This window comes from Ptychodera flava, chromosome 21 (genome assembly GCF_041260155.1).
Source record: "Ptychodera flava strain L36383 chromosome 21, AS_Pfla_20210202, whole genome shotgun sequence".
Classification (NCBI taxonomy): domain Eukaryota; kingdom Metazoa; phylum Hemichordata; class Enteropneusta; family Ptychoderidae; genus Ptychodera; species Ptychodera flava.
The window spans coordinates 3701258-3727248 of NC_091948.1; the positions used below are offsets into that span (position 1 = coordinate 3701258).

At 40.4% G+C, this 25991-nt stretch overlaps 1 protein-coding gene across 1 annotated transcript; it reads right to left on the reverse strand.

Moving 5' to 3' along the window:
- Positions 1-112: 112 nt before the first annotated feature.
- Positions 113-24981, reverse strand: LOC139121131 (protein AF-9-like). The gene is made up of 5 exons (XM_070685778.1): positions 24868-24981; positions 8855-9032; positions 7311-7537; positions 5481-5663; positions 113-3967 (listed from the first exon to the last, which is right to left on the reverse strand). The coding sequence occupies exons 1-5, from the start codon at positions 24877-24879 to the stop codon at positions 2972-2974; spliced, it is 1596 nt and encodes a 531-aa protein (XP_070541879.1). The 5' UTR covers positions 24880-24981; the 3' UTR covers positions 113-2971.
- Between the last annotated feature and the right edge of the window lie 1010 nt (positions 24982-25991).

Genomic DNA, 25991 nt, shown 5'->3' on the forward strand with positions numbered 1-25991 from the left:
ATCCTGTGGTGATCATCAGTGTAATGGTGCTCCTCCTTGTTACAGTCACAATTGCATTGAAAAAATATTCCCATAGACTTTGATTGCGGCTCTTTCGTTTTCTGGAAGGATAATAACACAGTACAAAGTTGGAAATCATTGAGCGGGCTCATTTAGACTATAGCAAGCAAAACATTTCACAAGATGGCATTGATGACATTACTGCCATTGTGTTCAATACAATGCAACATATTCTATCAAGTGTACGTGGTCTCACAGTGATCAACTTTAAAAGCAAAAGCTCTGACACGGACACAGGCACTACATACCTTTGTACTTGTGTAATGAAATGTCAAGGAAACTGCATGAGCATTTTCAAAGTTTTTTTTTTTAAAGAGCAATAAAGGTAACATTTAAGGAAAATGATATTGGTCATTGAGTAAACGCATGAAGATAGTGCTGGGAAACAGCAAATCAAATTTCAATGCAATCAGTACGGTAGTTTCTGAGGAAAGAATCAATCTGACCAAAAATGAGAACAGCATCCTTTGCATATTTGTTCATTTGCACAAAAATCTCATCTTGATAAATGATGTCTGCACACCAAGCAAAAGGATGTGACTTGTAGTGTTTTTTGCAGTGTACTGATAGACAAACAGACAGACATGCACACATACAGATATGCACACATGCAGATACTGAATGCTGGTGCGTGTGCAACTCAACTGCTCTGTGCTGTATACACCCAAGCAAATGAAAACAATCTTCTGCTGTATTTACACACAGCAAACAGGAACTGGCAAGTACCAATGAAACACAGTGGATACTATGTCAGTAGATTTGTACTCTGAAAAGTTTTTTCAGAAGTAAACTTATGATGAAGGTGACCGCAGACAAATAATTCTCCAAAGAACACGAAGTAAATAAAGTCACCACAAGAATTATACATTTCGCTGAAAAAGAACTTACATTTAAATCCTGTTCGAAAGTCTTATGCTTTCTTCATAAATATGGCTGCGTGTATCTTTATATCCAAAAAAAATACAGCACACACTGCCAGAGACATCTGTGAAGGATACTGACATCACAGGTACTGAAATACTGTTCCGATTTAAAGTTTTCCAATGAACAAAATTTGACTCAAAAAAATGCTGCCATTGATGACAAACAGATTCATCTGGAATTGGTTTCTATTTACTGAAATGTACATGAACTTTGCCCTCTGAATGTGACATACAGTAAATCGTCATCTTCCCGCGAACTTTGAGTTTCACATTCTATCATATGGTATCTACTGATTAAGTGAAAATACATAGAGGAATGCACAAAGATGTTGGTTGTGTGTTCACAGTGGCATACAGAGTGTACAACCTAATGCTCTCAATGTCAAATTCTTGTCTGAGAAATGCTGCCGCATCTTTATGCTAATTAACATTACGACTGAGATGTGAAGTGCAATATGAAACTGTAAATGAGGATAAGCAAGTCAATATCATGCGGCAGATAGTCTATACCCTAGCCGGAGTATTTTTGCCTTCAGAGATTTTTGGGCCTTTGCCCATACTCCGTCTAGCCGTGTGATTGATGATAAAGCTCTGGTGTGGAAAACTTCTAATGTTAATGTGAATGGTCTCCAACAGAGACCATGACGTCACTGGTGTCCCTTTCAAAGTCAGTCACTCAAAAGTTGGGGGCGTAGCTACATTTTAATTACCACGGGAAAAACTAGCCAGAGAACGTGCCATAAATGGGAAAATGAATATTAATGACAACATCTATTTTATCATAGGCCAATCATGAGAGGACCATTTTAACTGATTGACTTTGAAAGGGACACCAGTGATGTCACGGTCTCTGTTGGAGACCATTCACATTAACATTAGCAGTTTTCCACACTAGTTTTATCATCAACCACGGGGCTAGATGGAGTACGGGCAAAGGCCAAAAAATCTCTGAAGGCAAAAATACTCTAATTTGGGTATAGACTATGCGGCAGAAGTCTCTGTGAAAATAATCTGCTATCTTGTCTTACAGTAAATTTACGCTAGGTAGATACACGTATTTAAATTACAGTACTGCTTAGTACATACAACAAACAAAATTTTGCACTGAAGTACGGTACATCACAACTGCAAGGTTTTAATTGAATTGATGCATATTTCAAATAGGATGTACTTTTTCATAGGAATAATAACAAATAAGGAATTACTCTTATATGTGGGACATGCTTTCCATAAACTTACTCAATGTATGAAGGTCTTCCCAAGATTACATTGTTTAGGGTATGTGTGACAGTATGACAATATTAAAGCAAAACAAGATGTACCAATTATTTTGTCCCTTACATTGTGAGAAATGATGTACTGAATGATTTCAGACAGCTGTTTACCGTCAATAAGCAACATTTGTCCAAAAAGGGTGTAGCTGGTTGCGGTGCATCTGAAGACAAAGTGGATACATATATCATAGAGACAGAGGTTTCTGAATGTACAAAGATTCTTCAGTTGGTTTCAATTTGGTACCCCAACTCAGTATATGAGAGAGAGACACCGTATGTAAAACCTACATGATTAGCTTGGGTATCACCAAACATTTCAAAGCCACTGACTAATTGATTAGTTATAGTAAGCCAACATTGGGCAACTCTGTCTGGACTGACAGCTGAACAATAGAATGAACTTGATCTACGATGTAGCTATTTTTAATTACCAATTGCAGCTGCAAGTTAGATGTTTTCTCAGCTAAAACTGTCTCACACAAAGAGTTGTAGCACCGAATTTAAACCCACTGTATGCCGTACTGACATCATTGTCACATGAAGTGGTAGAGACCACGAGTCAGATGGTATGGCCCTTTAAAACTTGATGTTGGCATGTGCATTTGAAGGGGTTGCTATGGGAGCTGTGGGGCTACATGTATGACGAATTAAATTGGAAACTCTCTGATTGTCAAATCTTCAGCAGTTTACAAATCCAAAAATTCATTAAAACATTCATGCAATGCCTTCTAGACAATGCTGCAATTTCTTCACTGTAGTCTTGTCTAGTGAGCACAAATCAAAATCGAAAGTCGTGGCTGTGACTTCAAAGGAGCCAGTCTCCTCTATAAGATCAACCACCTTTTGAAGATAACCTCTGTCCTTCAAAGACATCAACTTGGTGTGTAACTCAACAAGCTCATTCAGATACTCTGTGTTCCCGCCAGACGACTTGCGATTTTCTAAACTCTTGTTCTTCCTGTCAGAATTCTTGCTGCTTTTCTTGCTGCTACTGCTGCTCTTCTTACTCTTGTCTTTATGCGATGAACTGCTGCTGCTGTGTGACGGGGACTTTTTCTTATCGTGTTTACTCCCAGTGGAGAGATTAGGCATTCCCTGTGGAGTCATACTAACACTGCTCTCACTGTCACTATGAAGCATTGAGCCTTGGGAAAGCTCAGAGGACTGAAACGGCGTTATGATGTCTTGATCGTCATCATCGTCATTTTCATCCCCTAACTCGGCCATCATAGTCCTCAGAGCACCAGCGCCCCCTACAGGCAAGGATGAGAAACTAATACTTGAGTTCGGACTGTGTGCCTCATTGCTGGCATCATCATTTTCTTCAGCGCTAACCTCATCATCAAAAGGAGGCAAGTCCTTCTTTGGTACAGGCAGCTTGGGCTTGATGTGCCGCTTTTCAACCACGGCTTCTGGAGTAAATAAATCACCGAGTGGTTCCAACTTCACCACAGGTTTGATGCTCTTTACTTTAGACTTTTCTTTCAACTTCACTTTCTCTCCTGATGAATTCCTATCTTTACTAGATTTGTGCCCTCCATCTGGTGTTGTTGATGAGCTTTTCTTCCGCTTTTTCTTCGAGCCATCTTCCGAGGACGGCGACGATGGTCGCTTGCTGGATGACTTCTCCTTGGAGCTACTCTTTGGTTCTTTCCCACCAGTTTTAGTTTGTTTTGGTTCTTTTGAGGCCTTCTGTGAACTCTTACCGTCCTGTGAATTGCAAACAAAGATATTCAAAAATAAGTTGGAGAACAGACTGGCTATTTAAAGTGACAGTAACGGCTGTAGCTGAGAGTTACAGTAGCTGAGACAAATCAACACTTTTCTGACAATGATGATATGTTGGATTTGGAAAATCACAAGTACAAAAAGAAAATATTTTTGCGAAAAAAAAGAATATGCAAATTATGCATTGTTATGCTAACTAGCTATCCCTCTTTTTTTTTCAAGGCTTGAAGCTATGGAGAAAACTGATAGAGTACCAATCTGCAAGCATTCTTTTACAGCAAAAACTCAGGGACAGATATTAGGACTCTCAAACTTCTATTATACATTTTAGGGCTTCTACTTGTGGGGACAGATTTTGAAGCTCAAGGACTAATAAAATTTTCACTTGGTTATTTCTGTGATAATTGAAAATTTGATTTTTCTTCATGAAGTTATAGGTACACGGTCACCGTAAATTTGCATATTCCATATATGGCAAAGGGGCGAGGCTTAGCGTACTACCCCAAAACACCTGTAGCTGTCGGTCCTCCATATTTGATACGTCAAAGAACATGGTAGTGGTCTACGCTGTTAAGTATGCCATGGCTGGTTGTGAGGAGGCGCCCTTTTTAAAAAGCGGCCACCCACGTAAAATTTGTGATTGGCTATGATAGGTGACCGAATACCTTTAACACAGCAAGGTAGTCATATTGAATTTAAATGTCTGTATTAAAATATTGGGTAATTTGTTTCCCAGTACTATATTTGGCACATCGACCCCTGATTTTTATTCTTGATTTTAAAAAGCGCAACAGTTAAAAGTTTCCCTTTGGCAAGTTTGATATAGTATATTGTTTGAGTCTTTCAATTTCGAGGCACTTACAACTTTAATGAAAGCAGATTTTGTAAAATACACAGGAATCTATTTAATGTGCAGCAGCTCGGACAGTTATAGCTCATTGGTAGAGTGTCATTATTTAGGACAACTCAAGGAGTCAGGAACTAGGGCTATCATGTAGTTGATTGGCTGTTTTGAAGTACAATGTAATTTATTATTGAAAATAATTTTCAGCCAACCATTAGATTCCTAGTAATTCACACTGCCTGCAGGAATTGCGCATACAGTAACTGCTAAGTAAGTGACAGGTACTGGGGTTTCTTGAAAATCTCACTATCTATTTCAACACCCCTGAAGTTAACAGCAAGCTGCAAATCCTCAATAAGGTAGAACATGCACCAGGGACGAGTATGCGGATTCTCAAACTTTTACAGTTCTTTTCTGATTTTTTTCCATACAGCTAACACAGGGATGGCAGCCATTTTGAATTTTGAATATTGGTAACTCTTGGGTTATTTTTTTCTCCAGTACCAAAATTTGCATGGGGACCCCCGATTTCTATTCTTGATTTTGAAAAAAATGGTTGAAAGATTCTTTAAGGAAAGTTTGAGCAAAAGTGAAGTGTTTCACTTTCAAGGCGCACACTACCTTAACAACACAAGATGGGACATGACTCACCTTTGACGAATGAGATTTCTGTTTCTTTGGAGGCACAAGTGCAGGTGGTGGACAAACTTCTGGATAGGGTTTGCTTTTAATGAAACTGTCTGTCATGTACTTGGTGTGCAGGCTGGTATCACCATTGGACTGAGAACTAGACGGCGGTGTGGACAAGGTGGGCTCGCCAGGAATGATGCCAACCTGAAAATGCAAACACATCGAGTGAAAATACAACATTTTCTATATCAGCTATTCCTTCTTAGGATCTCCATTTCCTAAAATTCGTATCACAAGTGGTGGAGCAAAGTGTTTCAAAAAATGTGCTCATATACACAACTTGTCATTTGTTCAGACAGTATGGATGTCCTTAAATGGACAAAGCGGTTGCTTTTCAACATAATTTTGGCTTTTTTTCTGTCTTTCGTGAAAAATGCATGTATTTCATCCAGTGGGTAAATTGCCAGTTCAAAGCTATCAGACTTTGTCCCCTTACCCTGTGGCTATGACACAAGAAAAATTTGATGACTATTTCTGGTATGTGCTTGAAATCATGAAATCAAATATTTACACGTTATGCTATACTTCAATTGAACTTAATATGTAGCTGCTCTTCATACTTTAAAAAAAAATAATTGAATATCATACACAAAGTCTTAAAGATGATACCTCGAATAGTCTTGAATCTCAATTTCATTTTGTGTCAAGACACAATTACAAGGTCTTACCCTTCTTTAAATAGAAAGAATACTGTGAAAATTTGGTACATGTACTGTTTCCAAGTCATGGATATGGATACAGGATTCAGTGGTGACAGAGTAAGTGCAGCACATTCCCATTACAAAACTGTTTTTATTTCTCAAGATTAAACTGGAGTTTTGCAAGGGCAAAATTAGGGAACAAGATGTGTATTTGCTATTAAACAATCTTGACCTCATCTTGACATGTTCAAAACTTTTCTCACATCATCGCATGTATTAGTGTAAAATGACATGAGTTCTGCTGTACGTGACAAAAATAGGGATCACAGAATCAAAACACTGGCAGGTCACCGTGCCAACATTCAAATGTCATAGATATTTATTGAAATAAACAGACATTGTTACATTACTATCAGTGTCATAGGTCAATCATGACACAAGCATTTGCTCATAATATGGTGAAGCACACGACAACCTGTTAGCCTTTACAACCTTTTAAGCACCCTGGTAATTTTTGTCACTTTACAGACTTTTTGATATTTTTTCAGAAATTTGATCAAACACTGTAGCAAACAGGGATTTATGTCAATTGAGTTCAAAACTATACCAGAAATTACAAAAATTGCATAAAAATTTGTATAAAGTTGCACAGAATATTTGGTGGGGAAAAATAATGACACTCAAAGGGTTAATCTCTAACAAAACTGTGTCACTTCAGTAACAAGGAAGGGATGGAAAATAGATCACAAAAAAGATAACAAATTGTGTATGATGGAAAAACTTCTCACTATGGTTTGCAAAAAGCTTTTTCATATTATACTATCAAAATTTAACCCTCTTCATACCAGGTTTACATGAATCTGTTCTTACCGGGATAAGTTGCTTAAAACCAGTCATGCCTACTTTGTAACATGGACCTTATTTTGAATAACTTGACACAATCATCTTATAAAGTTTATCTGACAGATGTTACAATTTGAAAAGTACAGGTACGTAGGATTTTTCACTGATTTGTTGTACTATACACATACATGTACAGCTAGACAAGTGTGCAGCATGAAGCTAGATTTGGTCATTTTTACTAACTTAGACTCATGATATGCACTTTATGCTGATTCTTACTGATGTGACCTGAAATACATGTACATACCCCTCCTGCTTTGATGAGCTTCCTTCTGAAATCTTCTGTAGGGTTATTGAACGTCAATTTTTCACAACGTATATGATTGACAGGTGGACAGCCTTCTAGGTGCAAGAAGAGATCATACTCAAACTTCACTTTCTTTGGTTCTTCTTTATTCTTGAAGTAGACTTCGATGGGTAAGGTGAATCCCGCGTAACCAGACTCTGCAACTTGGTAAGGTGGTTCCTTCACAACTGCCAGGAAAAACCCACATACGCGAGATGAGCTGTTGCTCTTCTTACAAGCCATATGTCGAAACATTACAGGTATACTGTCACCTGTTCCAATTTTGCCACAGTTACCATGGAAATAGAAAATCTTACCAATCACAGATTTTAAGTGGGTGTCCGCTTTTTAAAAACAGCGCCCTCACATGGACATTTTTGAATACCAAGGAACCCCCCTTTGACCGTATATGGGCATATTTAGATTACAGGTGACTGTATACTTTTAATACAGTATATGTCAAAAAAATATGAATTAATTATGAAATAACTGCACCACTTGTGCATTTCCTTCATTGCAACTGTACAGTATACCACTGGCTCTCATATGAAAAACTTCACTCCTGACTCATTTGTATTTCACAGAATCTAATAAAATGCTTTCACAAAGTCCTTTTTCCTGCTGATACTGTTACATCTGTTACTTGGAAATATAAAGCCTGAATATTGTACTTTATTTTTTAACACACACTAGTGTTTCAAATGATGGCACAGATCATGAATTGATGTGCAAAGAACACACACGCTGTGAGATTAAATACTCACGCCATGGGGTGAGCATGCCAGAAACGTGAACAGCTCTGGTGTAATAGATTAATAGAATACACTCAAAATAAATGTATATTTAATGCACAGTTACTGTACCATAAATACCATTACAATTTCCTTAATTACTAATGCTCTCGTTAACTAGCCAGGTATTTTTTGACACGTGTCCACTTTTTCACCAACAGCACAATGCCTGGCCTGAAACCGACAGTTTTTAACTTGTTTTCCATCCTCACCATATAGGAGGACGTTGAAAGAACATTCAAATAAAAATGACACTGACAGCAACTGACAAAACTTGAAACTCAAAATTTGCAAATGCTATCTATCATCTTTGGTTCTGAATAAATTTTCTGGGATGACACCATGACAGGTAGAAATGTTTCACAACCCTGTCTTCGAAAAACTTTCAGACTGTAAATAAGAGTACAGTGTAATTTGTCTGGTTTGAGCTCTGGGAAGCAAAATAATTTTTGGGGAAATTTTTGTAGGGTTGGTTTGATTCATGGTTGGTCTTTCTGCACGTCAAGTGTAGAAAGGAACAGAAGAGAGACGCAAATTGAAAATAATTAATAAATGCAGTAAAAAAGATATAACATGAAGGCTGAAGAATTGCAGGCTCTACACAGATGCTGGTCCTTTAGAGACAGGCAAATGTTACATTTATGTCAGATTGCCAACTCTTTATTCTACAAACTACACAAAGATTCAGTAGTTGTACAACACAAATTCACATACCTCTCTTAGGTTTAGGGAAACTGTCATGAAGATGAAAAACTACTTTATCGACAAAATGCTGAATATTGCTGCCTTCTGGTCCTCGTACAAACACGACCCAGTCATGCGTGAACCCCTCTATCGTTGGCTTCTTCCGGACAGTCGCTCTGTGACCAAGCTCTAATTTTACCTGAACACACTGAAACAAAAAAAATGGAAATTATTGCATTTTCATACAATGTTCTGACAAAACGTATCGCAGAATATACATGTATAGTCACTTTTGCTTCATGACTCTATGAACCTCTACACAGTATGAGATGTACAAAGGTACATACATGTATACTAGATAAATTATTCATTTCACATCTCTTCTTTAACTTGTAAACACACTCAACTGGGTTTTTTTGGGGGGGACGAGTAGCGTACTTGGCAGGTTAGCACGGTGACGTATTCTAGCGGAGTTTGGGTTAACTTGGCTCTGAGGCACTACATAGATTGCGGCCGAAATTGACCGTCTTGGCAACGCTAATCTGTAAGGCAACCGCCTAAGACCGCCTCAGCTGGCGGTGCAATTTTTTGCCAATGGTGCGAGACGAAAATCACGGACTTAGTCCTGATTGACGGGAAGTGCGGACGGATTTGACGGACTCGGCTTGATTAGTCCCTGACATGGAACTGATCCGAACGGACTTGAGCGACATTTGTGAAGGGTAACCACCGCTTTTAATCGACTTGTTACCTTCTCGAATAGACTACCCACTCAGATGTCGGACGTTGTCGGCTGCACTTGGCTCTAGACGTTCAAGCCGTGCAACGAAACACACCGCCTCAGCCTTGCCATTCACGAACATGGCCTCAAAATTTGATACCATTGTTCACCGACTTGGCGGCTGCGGTTAGGTGCGTGAACCGTTGTTCACCGACTTGTTACGCCTATGTTGTCCCTGTGAAGTTCGGCTAACGGCCGAGTCTAACGGGAGTTGGCAGACCTGTGTTTGGTTTATACCGTAGTATGACCGACTCAGGTAGAGGTACCTGTCAGTATATTCCGAGTTTTACGCACTCGGGCGTCAATGACGGGTCGTCATCACCGCTGATGACGTAGACGTGCTGGCCACGTTATTTGAAGGAGCCATGTTTGCCCAACGGACGAGGCCGAGACAGCTGTTGACAATTTTGGCATCCTTCATCTTTGACCACCTTAGTTGGGTAAGCCGCTCGGCAGGTGACGGTTATGACCTAACAAGCCGCTGAAGCACTGTTCGTTGCCGTACAAGAACGAGACGGCCAGTCCATTACTGCTTAATGGGCGATCTGTCGGGTTGGCTTGTCACCGACTTGGATGACAATACGCCCTGCGCAGGCGTACTTAGAAGGGACATGAGGTTAAAGATACGGGTTTCCCACCCGTACTAAACATGGGCTTGGGCCAACGTCCTTGGGTGGCAGGTGCGCATGCCACGTACCCAGCTGGACGGAATGTCAAGTTGAGATGCTAATGACATTGACTATGTTATGCTAAGTGCTCGAGGGATTTGCATTGCAAATGAGTATTATTAGCATATCAAATGGTGCGGACAGGCAATTTACATGACGGGTAGGAATGTCAGCGCCGGTTGGTGGACTGATTGCCGTAGGTCCATTATAATAACAGGTGGCTGCATATATACACACCCCTGCGTCCAATCATGTCCAGGGCTTTGTTTCCCTGTGGCTTTAAAAGGGTGGGACCTGCTAGTCTGTCGACACTGTTCCAGACATGAGCTTGACGGACAGCAAAAGTTTCTGAAGGCGAGCAGACGACTGAAGCTCAAAGATGCAGAGTCTCCGGGCGGTAGTGGTAGCGATCGTTGTGATGTCCCTAGTAAACGTTCTAAGAAGTCGGGCAAGAAACGCTCCCGTAAGGCGAAGCTATCTCCGGCTGAAAAACCCAGTGGTAAGCGTAAACGTAAGACTGATCGTTCTGCCGATGAGGATGATGACGGGTCACCAGTTGCCAGTGGTTCTCACCCGGCTGCTCCGGGAGAGACTACTTCACCTGCAGAGACTACATCTGCTCTTGTGGGAGATACTTCACCTGCACAGACTACGTCTGCTGCTGCTAGTGAGACAGTGAGTAACGAGACGGCTGATGCCATTGGTTCTCCCCCGGCTGCTCCGGGAGAGACACCACCTGTTGCGTGCACCATGAGTCCTCATCCTGCGTCAGGAGAGGTTCCTGTGCCCAGTGCGAAAGAGCTTGAGTCCTCGTCATCAGCAGAGGCTGCCCAGCCCGCTCCTGCCATAGTTTCGTGTGCTGCGATGTCCCCCGCCGAAAAGATAGTGCGAAGGGTTCGTTATCAGGATAGCCCACCTGATTTTGAGCCAGATATGATCCTTGATGCCGCTACGGGCGTGTTCAGGCCCAGACGCACCGCTGAGTCCGACTCGGAGGTTGACGAGGATGCGGCAGAGAACGATGACTTTTATGACAGGCAGTATGTAGGTGAGGCAAGCTCTGACGACGATGATGACGTTGCTGCTGTGTTGGCGGAGGACGACACCCCTCCTGTCTGGCGTATGTCGGAAACTACCGATGCTAATATATTTGAGGAGACTGATTTTGACCATGAGAGAGGACCGACCTTCACCTTGCCCAGCCACTCCCGTGAGATCGATTACTTTTTTAAGTTTATTCCAGCTACACTGATCAGATTGGCAAAGGACGAGACTAATAAATACGCCAAATTCCACCAGCGATATATCGCTAGGAAGATAGATAAATACTGGCGTAACGCTGACTACCGAGAGGTGCAGGCGTTCATTGGCGTCTTAGTCTGTATGGGTATCGACCGTAAATCATCAGTGGAGGATTATTGGTCTAGCGATCCATTTCTGAGAAACCAGGGTATTTCTACTGTGATTACCCGCAGTCGCTTTCAGCAGCTTATGCGATACTTTCATCTGGCAGACCCAGAGAACGATCCACGTCGTGATCCTGATGAGGCACGCCGCCGACGTCGGTGTCAGGAGGATCCCCTTTATAAAATCAATCCATGGATGGAGCCCATAGTTGACAGGTGCGTGATTAATTATAAGATGGGTAGAGAGATCTCCATCGACGAGGGCATGGTGCGATTTAAGGGCCGTTCTAAATTTAAGCAGAGATTACCGCATAAGCCTGATCGAGACGGTTTCAAGATATGGCAGCTGTGCGACTCCACCACTGCATACATCGCTAACTTTGCACCGTACCTAGGTGTGAAATTTCGGGATCGGACTGATGGGAGACGGCAGGAGCGAGGTGTGGTGAAAAGAATTACGAGGGAGCTGGCCCAGCCTTTTTGTGGATATAATCACAGCCTATTTTGTGATAGCCTGTTTAGCGCGGTCGTTACTGCGAGAGAGCTGATGGAGACCGGGATCTACATGGTCGGGAGTTTTAACCGCCGTAATCGTCGCACCATGCCCCCTCAATTAATTCCGCCGGGTAAGAGGAAGCGCCTTCCTCTGTCTGTTGGGGATATGAAAGCCACGACCAGAACGGACTCTCGTCTTAACATCACTGCTTATCAGGATAGTAACGCTCAGGTGCTGATCTTGAATACGGTCTATCCACCCTTGGAGTGCGTGCCAGTGGGGGAGGGAGACGAGCAGCGACAAGTGCCTCTGTCGCTGTATAATTATCGCCGGTACATGGGAGGTGTCGACCGAGCCAACCAGAAGCGCAAGTACTTCACACTGGGCGCAAGAATCACAGATGGTGGACATATCTGGCATGTTACCTGATTGATGTTGCCCTGGTAAATGCATATATATGCTTCAAGCATGTACACCCTGATAATAAGCTGACCCATAAGATGTTTCATCTGCGTGTCGGGAAACAACTCATTGGCGGTTATTGTGGGCGATCGCAGCCCAGTGTGAGAGAGGTCGAGGCCACCGTTTCTCTTGCCTCGTACATAAATCCACAAAATCAGCCGATGCACGTTGTCAGCCGTTTGGAGGGGCGGCAGAAATGCTGTAAAGTGTGCAGCAGAGAGGGTAAGACCACTGCGAGCGGACGACTGTCTGAGACGTCCAAAGGATGTAGTCTGTGCGGGGTTCATCTTCACGAGGGCGAGTGTTTTGCGGCTTTTCATCATCGCATGATGCTACGAGGTAAGAGGAGCGTTGGCGTGCAGACCTCTACTCACACAGCCCCGACGACACCCATCAGCAAGAGAACCCGACGTAAATAACGGACAGGGGACAGCTTCGCCTAACAGTGGCTTGACTGTATTCTTAACACGGACCATGATCACATTTTGAGCACGGTTGTGCCGTTTGTTTGTGCTTTACGATCCCGCTGATTGTAAATTGAAACACGGATTATTTTGTACAATCCCCCCGATTGTAATCTTTGTAACACGGACCATGCACTCGGACGTCGAGACAGACTCTGAGATTTATTATTCGGCATAATGTAAATTATTCCCGAATAAAATACTATCTATGGATCGCCATATTTTCGTTTGTTTTGTTTAGACGGATTATTTTGTACAATTCCCCCTATTATAATTTTTGTAACACAGATCTGCCACCCCGATTGTAATTTTTGAAACACGGACCATGCACTCGGACATCGAGACAGACTCCGAGATTTATTGTTCGGCATAATGTAAATTATTCCCGAATAAAATACTATCTATGATCGCATATTTTCGTTTGTTTTGTTTTTACCCCCACTTTCGTTTTTGGCAGATCCGTAAGGACGCTATAGTAATGGATAAACGTGCGTCGTATCACGTGGGAGGGGCACAGCCCAACGGAGGCTGTGCTCGTGCGACGTAGACGTTGTACTAACCATCTGTCGTTTGGGTTAGTGCATAGAGCAGTTGCACTGTCCAGAGCTAAGGTGGTACAAAACTGCACCTTAGTAACAACTGCACAACTAACCTGTTAGGAAACGGTAACACTAACGAGCTAAGTGTGCACTGAACTGGCCAAACTACGTACACGCCTTCCTTCAATGGCGAAGCTATGTCGTTGACACTACGTCAAAGCAGACTGCACTGTGCGACTCTTCCAAGTCGTTCAAAGTACGTGGCCAAGTGACACAACCCAGGGGGAACAGGACAGGTTTGAGGGTGCTGCCGCACCCATAGCACTAACCCCTGGGTCTTCTACTAACCCACGAGCGAGGTGATGTTTCCCCGGTGTGGACGTGCGTGCCGGCGAACGAGCTTTACTTCCGCAAAAGTAAGCTAGAAAAGGGCATAAAAGTGCACGTCCCCCGGGGCAAACAACGCCCAAGACCTCGTCATTTTCTCGACACAACCTCATCAGCGGTTGCCCCTCTATACGGGCATGCAAAAATTTTTGAAGTCTAACACGTATATGGTCGGTAATCGTACCCCGAAAATGCGGTATTTTCCCGCCAAATGCCTGGCAGGAAAGCGTGCAGGAGAGCCTATCTTCTGTAGACACGGAAAAGGGGGCCGGTTTTGACCGACTTGGCAGGATAACGGACAGGGGCGCTCGGCAGGAAAAGGGTTAAACTACTGGTAATTATATCCAAAAACCTAAATAATTCAACCAGAGGTAATCCAGATTACAATTTTCAATATACCCAAAAATCTGTTTCAGAATTTCCAATTGTGAATGCAGCTAACAATACAGTGTATAATGTGCAGGCAGATGATGCAGCCAAAATGCATGAATAGCAATATTATTATTCTCCTTATAATGCTCTACCAAAGCTTAGCAGACATTAAACTGGCAGATGCACACGTACATGTACAGAGCAGTACCGTACATGTACCTGTCCATCTGCACATTGGGTAAAGACAGACCTAGGGATTATCACCGTCAGTGTGTTCAGACCAGAAAAGTTTGCTGTTCTTTTATATTACAAAGAGGAGAACAAAAGCAATTTATGCAGAATGTAATTTTCGTTTTAATTATGGAAAACTGTTTAATCCCCAAAGCCAGTATTTCTGGTTCGTTTGTTTCAATCTTTACCTGTTTGACTAACTCATGGCAGAGAGCCAAAATCTTTCAATATTATCTTTTTAAAAGAACATACAAGATGATGCAATGCAAATAATTGGAATGTTCTCCATTTCTTGAGATGCCCATCAAGCTATTCTCATACTGTGGGGCTGTTACCATGACAACAGTTTTGTCTTGGGAGTCTTCCATCAGTCCAGATGGATTGGCCTTCATTCATTGTTGTCATGGCAACTTTGAAATGGTTTCAAATGCCACAGATGCGCACTACAACACATACATGATTTAATTTGATAAAATGATTTTGTATAATGAAATCTTTTGTACTGTGCTGCAAGTGATCAACTTCAACAAAATCGTTTTACAGAACCTCCAACACACATTCAGTATATATGTACCATGCAAGCGTGTTGATGGATGTCACTGTGCTCAAATTTTGGAGTGAAGTGGCCATTCACACATACAAACAAACAAACACACACACACACACACCCACACACACACACACACATACATTTTGTACACATGCATACATATAAACATCTTAATGCTAAAACCCTTGTACTTTGACTTGTCCAGAATTCACACATATGTGCATACATCCATGATAGGTTCACACATACACCGCAGGGTCTATGGTCCATGTACACAACATTAAATTATCAAACACATGCATCTTGTTGAGTTTACTGACATGTACTACTGATATACTCTGCACTCCAATCTCCACAGCTTGTGCAGGACTCAATTTCTGAAATTTTCACATGTCCAAAACTTTAATAAATCTATGTAGACAAGCAGTAAGATCCTAACAACATCAGAATGAACAGAAATGTCAAATGACACAAGGTGCATAAGTTCAAGCATGTACTCGCTAGTACCTCCACAGTTCTAGAAACACTCTTGATGGCATCTTTGGCATATCTGCCCTTCCACACTATACCAATATTGTTACCCATTGCCATTGAAATAAAAAAATATCTAACAAATGTTACTAAATGACACTACAATGTTAAGGTCTGGGGCTATCCAACTTGCCTTGACATTTGCCTTGAAACTATCAAACACTCAAAGAATTTCTTCATCCCTCCTGTGCAATGTTATATTGTGGATCAATACACTGATAAAAATGTTACATGTTGTACTTGGGAAAGTATATGTGTAAGTTCAACTCCAAGAACATTTTTAACACATGCAAATAACCCTATTGGAATGTCAAAATTCAAAGAAAGTTTCTCTGAGATCTAATTCACATAATTTTGATTCGCTTATTGGTTATGTGCTGTACTGACTTCTCTAACTGTACCATGATGAAAAATTACTGGCAGCTGTCTGACATCTAAAAATAAGTTATCTTACAGATATATTAATAAATCTGATTATTTCAATTACAGAACCACACATGGAACATGCTAAACTGCCCGACTGACAGGTTCAGAGACTGAAATTCTCAGAAATATATTCAGGTTTTAGTTCAAGGCATAAACTACAATAGAGAAAATCAATGGTTTCCCTGCGGCATAATGAAATACCCAGTCATTTGTGAATCAAATTAAACAACTGAACTAGAAACAAATCAAATTGTCAAAAGGATAAATATGTTGGCAGTCCATTTAATTTTAACCTGTTTCTCAGGTCATGTCATTTTAATTTGGCATAGATGTATACAGAGGGTACTCAGAAAATCGCTGCGACAAAAACAACTGTGACAAGGTATCAATATCAGGTCAATGCATCTTAGCAGGACAATCCAATGAAAATCATGCCAATCTTTGTTTTTGGGAGTCTTTGAAATGGTAAAGTCGGATAAAATGCAAAACTTGATCTGAAAGTGACATATGAGCCTGGCTGGGGAGCAGCCATGCTGTTTACATATTAAAGCAGAATACTTGGTATTAGAACAAGCTGTAGATGGTTAATACACAATCAAATACTTGTTGAAAGACAAGGTTAAAGGTGCGATGGAGAAAATTCCTGTCACCAAAGCTGTGTAAGTTTTGGGAAACCGTGGGGTTGTAGAAAATAGCTGGCAGCCGGCAACAACAACCAGCTGTCAGCTGAAATATGTGAAAATTTAGTTTTAGTAAAAACTCACGACATTTTGCACAAACTTAATTTGCACACACACTTGTAACCCCTTATAATTTTATTTTTGCCACCTTTCTACATCCCGGACCCTGGAAACCAGGTGGTACAAGATACAATATTCTGCATCTGGTAAGAGATACACTTGTGAATGTAGCACTTGTGCACAAGTAATATTTGCTAAAAATGAAAGGTGCACATGAATCCTCTTTCTCCCAAGTTGTATTTATTTCTATGGTTTGTCTATGGAGCCTGGTAGAAACAGGATTAACCAGTCCACCACATCTTGATGTAAAATGAAAACATTCAAAGCCTACGCTTTATGATATATTTACACTCCAGACAGAAGCAGCATGTCCTCTGAAGATATTTATAGTCTAACCAGAAATCAGTCAATTTGCAACCTGAAATAAACAGAATTTTTTATCTTTCATCTTCAAAAGTTGCTACTATTGTAACAACTTCAATTTCAATCTAGTTTATGTTTCTCATCCTTATCCATTGTCGGCCTGAACTCACAAAATTGTTTGAGGTCTTTAAAAAGTTTGAATTTCAGTGTAGGCATGCATCAATTACTTTGATAGGAGATGCCTGATAAAACACGTTCATCACAATTCAAGTGTATTCAAGGTACATTTACCCATTTCCTAAATCAAACTAATGACATACAATGTAATTTGGGAAAACTTACATTTCAGGCAACTTAAAAGTTAGTTCCTGACTCATGAGAAATGTGGTTCATATTGATTAACTGACAAGCTACAATAAATTCTTACTGTGAGGGCTTCAGAAATATTAGTACTTTCCTAGTGTGAGCCAACATACACAGATGAACTACCAAACGTTTTCTTGAAATACCCATTCTTTGTTATTTGGGCCTGTACAATACATGTATGATGTGAGCTGTGGTTTTACAGTTTGTATTTATCTAAAGGTTAGTCTTGTCATGATTTTACCGGTGTATTGATGTTGACAGGTGGTCATATGATATAGTCATTTGCATATTAGAAGTGCCATTTCACTTTGTGTTACAACCTCATTGGTCGATTAAAGGTATATAGTCACCTGTAATCTAAATATGCCCATATACAATGTATGGTCAACGGGCATTCCTTGCTATTCAAAATGCCTGTGTGAGGGCACTGTTGTTAAAAAGCGGCCACCTGCTTAAAATCTGTGATTGGTTAGATTTTCTCTTTTCCATGGTAACTGTGGCAAAATTTGAACAGGTGACAGTATACCTTTAAATGATCTGACCACTGCGTGTAAGAAAGTGAACCCAGATGGTCCATGGTAATCTACTTACATAGCTGCTACAATCAAGAAAATTTGAAGACTGATTTGAAAATTATGGATAAAAAACAGAGAATACCTGTGTTAGCGCTGGGTTTGGAAAGCTGTTACCCACTGTGGCGAATAGTTCAAATTTTTATTAGCCACAGACAAATTTTATTAGCCACACATTTTTACGAAAACAAAGCTTTCTCCAATGTCGGTTGCATGCACAAGAATAAACTATCAACACATCAACCTTGTATCCAATTGTCTTCATTTTAACACTGGAAATTGCTTGATTCTGGACCGCGATGCAAATCGACACGCAATGTTGAGACCACGATTAAAATGAACTGCAACACGGAAGGTTGGGACCGCGATGCAAATCAACGGCATGACAGCAACACTGAACGTTCGGACTGCGATTAAAATAGAAGTTTGGTTACACGTAATTACATTCCATCAGTACACGTAGTGTCCTTGTCACGTCACAAGACGTCGCGTACATGTGGCACAGACGTTCGGAACGTCATCAAACGACACTTCTACACGTAGTCTTAATTACGTGTAGTAATTTTTAGATTTTCTTTGTGATTTGCGGGAATTTAGACAGGAAATCTCGTTAAGTATGAGTATCATTGTAAATTAGCAGACATCATTGATATCAGAAAATTCAGTAGAGTTCACCTGTACAAGACGTACGTGCTATGATTTCCTGACATAAATGAAATGTTGTCGTCTAATTCAGCTTTTTACCTGAAGCTGTCACAAAGATTTCCCTAAACCACATAAATAACTGTATTACAGAAAATCGGTAAATTTAATGCGAGGATACAACGAGCTTGAATAGTCCTCGCGTAGAGAAATTAATCGTTTCTTAAAACTTAGACGAATTTCGTATGTTTCTGAAAAAATACTGCAAAATCAACCAAAAAAATCATAACTGAGCATGGATACGCGTACGCCACTGTGTGCCTTCAGACGTACACGTAATTAGATTATAACCTCTCTAATGAACAACAACACGGAACGACGCGTCGAGACCGCGATGCAAATCGACAACAACACGGAATGCGTCGTTGGGATGGCAATGCAAATCGACCACCATTAAAATAAGACCTCGATAAAAATGCGCAACACGGAACGTCTAGACCACGATGCACATAAATTTCAACACCGAACGTTGTGACCACGATTAAAATGCGTATGTCTGCTGTAGCAAAAGTTTCAATTCTCGCGAGTGTTCGCTTTGCTTGCTGTACACTAGACAAATTTATCGCGAGACTAGCATGACTAGGGCTCGATTGCGTCTGCCTGCATTTTCAGCTCTCGCGATAGTCGTTTATGTGCATGCTGTACACTATGCAAATTGACGTCAAATCTCTCGCGAGACTTGGCTCGATTGCAATTGCGTACGTCGGAGAGAACAATACGGAAGTAGATATAGTTTTTTCGCGAATCGCCGAAAGAGAAGCGCAGATCAACAAAAGACTAAAAAATAGCGTAAATGACACTGTAGCTCCCATCCTGGACTATTTAGTGTTTGTTCTCTGGTCAGATATTTGAACATGTGTGAAAGGGATAAAGTGCATGAAGTGAAAATACTTAAATGTAATGTACTGGAGACAGTGAAATATGTTTAATGTATTTATTCAGAATATAAAATGGAAAAAATACAGAATTAGATATATCGAATACTGTGATACAACCATTAACTCAACAAGTCATTTCCAATGACATAGTCCCCACTTGTAATAGGAGTATTAGTCTTGATGGGGCAGGAAAATGTGGTCATTAAGAAGTATCACTGGAGTGTATATGTTGAGATCTATGGGCACATAGGTCTATGTCGTTGTTCCCAATTTGAAACACATGAGGCATGTCTAAGCTATGGTTCTAAATCGGGAAAAAAGATCAGACCTCTAGCAGTATTGGCCAGCCAAGAAATACATATGCGCATTATAAATGAGGTACAAGATGTGACATCTTAAGGTCTAATACCCTATCAAAATTGGAGGGTATAGAACTTGTGGTTACTGAGATATGCATATATATGTATAATCAAGGTCAAAGGTCATCGAGGTCACATGACATTTTGAAAAAAAAATTATATTGCTAATTAATCCCTATATGCCAAAAAATCAGATCTCTAGCTCTATTCGCTTGCCCAGAATTAGATGTGTACATAATTAATGACGTAAAGCATGTGTTGTCATAAGGTCTCCCATCCTACTAAATACAAAGGACATAGCACTTGTGGTTACTTATTTATTGACATAAACATATATTTTAGGTAAAAGGTCATCGAGGTCACATGACATTAGTCAAAAAAATTCTCTCCTATAGTTATCCCTATATACCAAAAAACAGACATCCAGCTCTATTGGCTTGCTCAGAATGAGATATGTGCATAATTATTGAGGTACAGTATGTGGTGTCATAAGGTGTCCAATCATACCAAATATGAAGGGTGTAGCACTTGTGGTTACTGAGTTATGGACAAATATGTATATTTGAGGTCAAAGGTCACCGAGGTCACCTGACATTTTGTCAAAAAAATTGTATTGCTAAGTTATCCCTATATACCAAAAATCAGACCTCTAGCTCTATTGGCTCGCTCAAAATTAGATATGTGCATAATTAATGAGGTACAATATGTGGCGTCATAAGGTGTCCCATCATACCATACATGAAGGCTGTAGCACTTGTGGTTACTGAGTTATAGCCAAATATGTATATTTGAGGTCAAAGGTCACCGAGGTCACGTGACATTTTGTCAAAAAAATTGTATTGCTAAGTTATCCCTATATACCAAAAATCAGACTTCTAGCTCTAGTGGCTCGCTCAAAATTAGATATGCACATAATTAATGAGGTACAATATGTGGCGTCATAAGGTGTCCTATCATACCATACATGAAGGGTGTAGCACTTGTGGTTACTGAGTTATGGACAAATATGTATATTTGAGGTCAAAGGTCACCGAGGTCACGCGACATTTTGTCAAAAAATTGCATTGCTAAGTTATCCCTATGTACCAAAATCAGACCTCTAGCTCTATTGGCTCGCTCAAAATTAGATATGCGAATAATAAATGAAGTACAATATGTGGCGTCATAAGGTGTCCCATCATACCATACATGAAGGGTGTAGCACTTGTGGTTACTGAGTTATGGACAAATATGTATATTTGAGGTCAAAGGTCACCGAGGTCACGTGACATTTTGTCAAAAAAATTGTTTTGCTAAGTTATCCCTATATACCTAAAATCAGACCTCTAGCTCTATTGGCTCGCTCAAAATTAGATATGTGCATAATTAATGAGGTACAATATGTGGCGTCATAAGGTGTCCCATCATACCATACATGAAGGCTGTAGCACTTGTGGTTACTGAGTAATGGACAAATATGTATATTTCAGGTCAAAGGTCACTAAGGTCACGTGACATTTTGTCAAAATATCCGAGATATCTGCATGAACGGATGGACTCACGGATGGACTCACAGACGGACATGACCCAATCTATAAGCCCACTGGACTTCATCCACGGGGACTAAAAATTGTGTCACTACATCCTTTTTGCAATATGAGAAACTAAATTTTTATTTTTCGTGGCCTTAGACATGGGAGTCTATGGAGATCCGCCTTATACATGGGAGTCTATGGACGTGTAAACTAAAAATACGCAAATTTCAACACGATTTGCCCAAATTTGGGAAAGGTCACTCCTATGCACTTCCATACCAAGTTTCAAATCAATCGGACTTGTGGTTTCAGAGAAGATTTTTTGACCAAAATGGGAGAAAATTACAAAAAAATTCATGAAAAATAGCAAGTCCAAGATACTGACCCAAGATTTGCACAATCATTTCATGTCAGCCCAAGTACTTACATGCTAATTTTTCATGTAATCTGCTCAGTGGTTATTGAGTTTTTTCAATTTTGACTGTTTTTACATTTTTTCACTTAATTTGCATATTTTTGGCAATGACAACTTCATTTGAACAAAATCTCATCTACAGCCCATCATCCATGTACACACCAAATATCAGATGAAATGTACAGCGGTTTGGAGTTTTGATGTTGACGGACAGACATACAGACATACAGACATACAGACATACAGACATACAGACATACAGACATACATACATACAGACATTTCCCTAGCCTATAAGAATAGCTTCCATTGCCATATATACATATGGCTATGGGAGCTAAAAACCCACGTTTTTCGTTTATTTTGCGGAATTTTTTCAACAAAAATCACTTTCGCCACTGTGGCGAATTAGGATCGATTTTTCTTCGCCACTTCTGATTTCGATTCGCATTTGCGAACGTGGCGAATGGGCAGCGCGAACACAGAATACACCTTCAAAGCAATTATCGTTTGCTGCTTGCACTGGCAATTGTTTATAAAAACCATAATCTGTAAGCCTCTGCAATGAACACACCAGTGTTGTGATTGAAACAAATTGATACAATATGGTGCTTCGTCTAGGTTTTTTAGCGTCAGTGTTTAACCCTTTGAATGATGTAATTTTTCCCCACCACAATTTGAGTGCTACATTTTACCAATTTTTATGAAATATTCTGTAATTTTTTGATAATTTTGGATCAAATGGACCTGAAATTTCATAGGCCACCGTTTCTTATTTAAATTTGGGAAAAAGTCTGTAAAAAAGTTGACTGGTTTACATTTTGAGAAAGATTGACTTTGGCGCTCAAAGGGTTAATTTCTCAATATTTACCAGTACAATTCCACACCCATAGATAATGACACAGCAACCTGCTGCTGGTTCAACTAATTGGTTGACAGGTTGGGTATCATGGTGCATCATTAGCTAAACACTGTCTAGCAAAAGTCACATAACAGAGACATGTCTGTAACTGTAACTAATTATGACAACATACGGGACAGAAGCTACATGTGTGTACTATCACCAAGTTTATAGTATTTCCTGAAAGTTTAAAGATCATTGGCTATACCAAATCATTTACTTTCACTGAAGTCTGGCTCACCCTGATATTTCAATCATACTTACAGACTGTTGCATTTTAAGTTAAAGTACATCGCAGACTGAATCCTTGAATTCAGGAGTTTTAATGTACTACCAATAGTTGGGATCTTGTTAGCATGTACATGTATTTGAAGCAAGGTCTGGAGAAGCCCTGTGTACGATGCAGTATGTTCCTGGCGTTACACGGCCTCCCACCACAGCCTTGCTAAGGTCCATAGACAAAACCAGCAATATGTTGTCCAAATTTGGACCATGCATGAAAAACTACTTTTCTAACTACTTTCAGCCTAAATCAACTCCATTTCGATCTATACCTACCCAAATCACTCAACTGATCACAGACTGCTCTTGACGTCCCAAAATGATAGTTTGCTGGCAATGCATGGTCAATGACCCAATGGCTGGAAAAAGTAGTTAGAAAAGTAGTTTTCATATACAGTCCAAATTGGGACCACATGTCACCAGTTTTGTCTATGGACCTTAGCTGGGCTGTGTTGGGAAGCCGCATAATGCCAGGAACAGTACACACAGCATCATACACACAGGGCTAGGTCAGGAAGGGCCGGAGTTGAAGGAAGGCATCCATTCAGCCTGTTACAATTGTGCCATAAATCTCTTTGCCCTGTAAAAAGCAGATTGAGTTTTGAATTTATCTTCTTCCATCCCAAAACCTATGTACACAGTGAATGTAAAACTGGTATTTTGGCTGGTCCAATGCAGGATCTAGGTGAGATGAAATACAATTTAAATCTACTGTGTAGCTTCAGTTCAGAATTATAATTCTTAACTTGTACATGTACGTGTAATCGGACATCTCAATTTCTCCAAGATTCTAAATTTCCTGCATTTTGCAGAAAAAGGTTTTCCCAATTACTTATATTTCCCCTTCTATGCACGTGATATGTGGACAAACATAGGCACAATCTGTACAGATTTGATACGCATGAGAATAAAATGACTCGAGAGGAAAATCTTACAACTGGCAATTTTCAAGTAGAGGATATAGAATGTAGTCCGCAGCACTGCAGAGATAGTAGCACTTTTTTACGGTCTATGCACGTACTGAAACTACCTTGGCCCTCTTTACTAGTTAAAGATTAGTCAACAACATCGAACGACTTGTTTACAATTATAATGCAGTAACTCTAGTCCATTTTCCTCCATCCTTATATACGTATGGCGATATCCTCTAGCCAAGGACTGTCTTGTAACAATAAAGCATTAAACTAGACAAATATTTCAGCTTTTCCTCTGCTACTAGTGTAATATGGTACCCTTAGTTTATGAACCTGACAGTGTGTGACAGTGACAATCGTTTTTCACTACAATCAATGTAGCTACAATGTAGCGAATTTTAAACTCAAAATATTTGCGTTCCTCCTCTCAGTCTCAAACTGTAAATTAGTGTAACTCTTTAGCTGTTTTGTAAATACTGAAGTTCTCATGGTTTATCGACGAAGTATTATGGCAGGCGTTTAGAGGTATCTCCCGCCAAAAAATCTGAAAACCGTGTGCAAATGTTTAACAAGACATACACTGTACGCATTTTGTACTTACACTTGCTTGTGGAACGAGTGTGAAATAGACATTGTTTTCGCTCCTAAATTTAAGACGTACAACCTTCCCTAAAAAACCAACCAAGATGTATCGTGTATATAATGTAGTTTTCGTTACGCTTACCTGAGTTGTCATAATTTGAGTAGAAAACCATAGAAATTTCCGATTTTCACCCGCGACAGAAACATTAGAAGCTTGACATAATTAGCAATGGCGGTGAATATAGGTCAGAAGGGCTCCCCAGTTCAGTGCAAACTATCAATGTGGTTCCAATGTTGCAGCGAGTCAGCCGTGTTATTGACTTACCTCCATCAATGCTCGGGCACGGGGACGGGTTTCGTTCAAAAACACATCTGAAGGGGCGGGGGATTTGACATGTTTGAGGGGGACTTGAAAAAAATAACGGTACATTGGGGATTAAATATACAGTGGGAGTGAAAGGAGAGGACTGCAAAAAATGCTGATGATCGAAGATATCATATCAGCCCAATATATTAGGGAGCCTTCATTATTTACGGCCTAGAGGGCCGAGGGAGAAGGGCATTGCAACCCATCTCCGAGTTCAGACATTATTAGGGAGCGTTCAGTTTTTACGGCCTGGGGGCCGGCAAAATCTTGTCGCCGGTGTTCAAAAAAATATAGACCCCCCCCTGCATTTTTTGTGAAAAAAGATGACCACCCCTTTGTCAGACGAAAACAATTGATGACCCCCCCCCCCTGAAAAATAACCAAAACCCATATGTCAAATTTACCCACATGGTTTGGATTTGAACTCCGGTACGCGGCGCACTTTATTCGTGTAGCAGAGATGCCAGTGCACAAACTTCTCAGCCACATCCATGGAAACGTCTGTTAATTAGGACGACTGTAAGGCAATTTTTAACTTCATTTCCATAGACAACTCATGTCCATGGACATTGTATAAAGTAAACTTTATTGGAGTGGTTCGCCAAAGGCAGCCCTCCGGTTAAGAGGGTCATGGGCCATTACGTAAAGTCAACTTTATTCTAGTGGGCCACAAAAGGTGGCACGCCGGTAAAGAGGGTCGATCATGGCTATTGCATAAAGTACACTTTACCGGACAGGGCCGCTGAAGGCCCGCGGCCATTACCATTATTAAGTGCATGATCCCAGGGGTCCCTCAAAAATGTTTCAAATACAAGCCGCGGCTTCAATTGGGAATTTTACGGTAAGATTGCCGTAGGGTATTACATAAAGTCAATTTATTGTAGTGGGCCGCCACAGGC

Excerpts from the sequence above, each read along its gene's own strand:
- LOC139121131 (XM_070685778.1), bottom strand. Across the intron at positions 5,664-7,310 it reads AGCTCATCAAAGCAGGAGGG|GTTGGCATCATTCCTGGCGA; the intron begins GTATGTACATGT and ends TTGCATTTTCAG. Across the intron at positions 3,968-5,480 it reads AGAAATCTCATTCGTCAAAG|GACGGTAAGAGTTCACAGAA; the intron begins GTGAGTCATGTC and ends TGCAATTCACAG.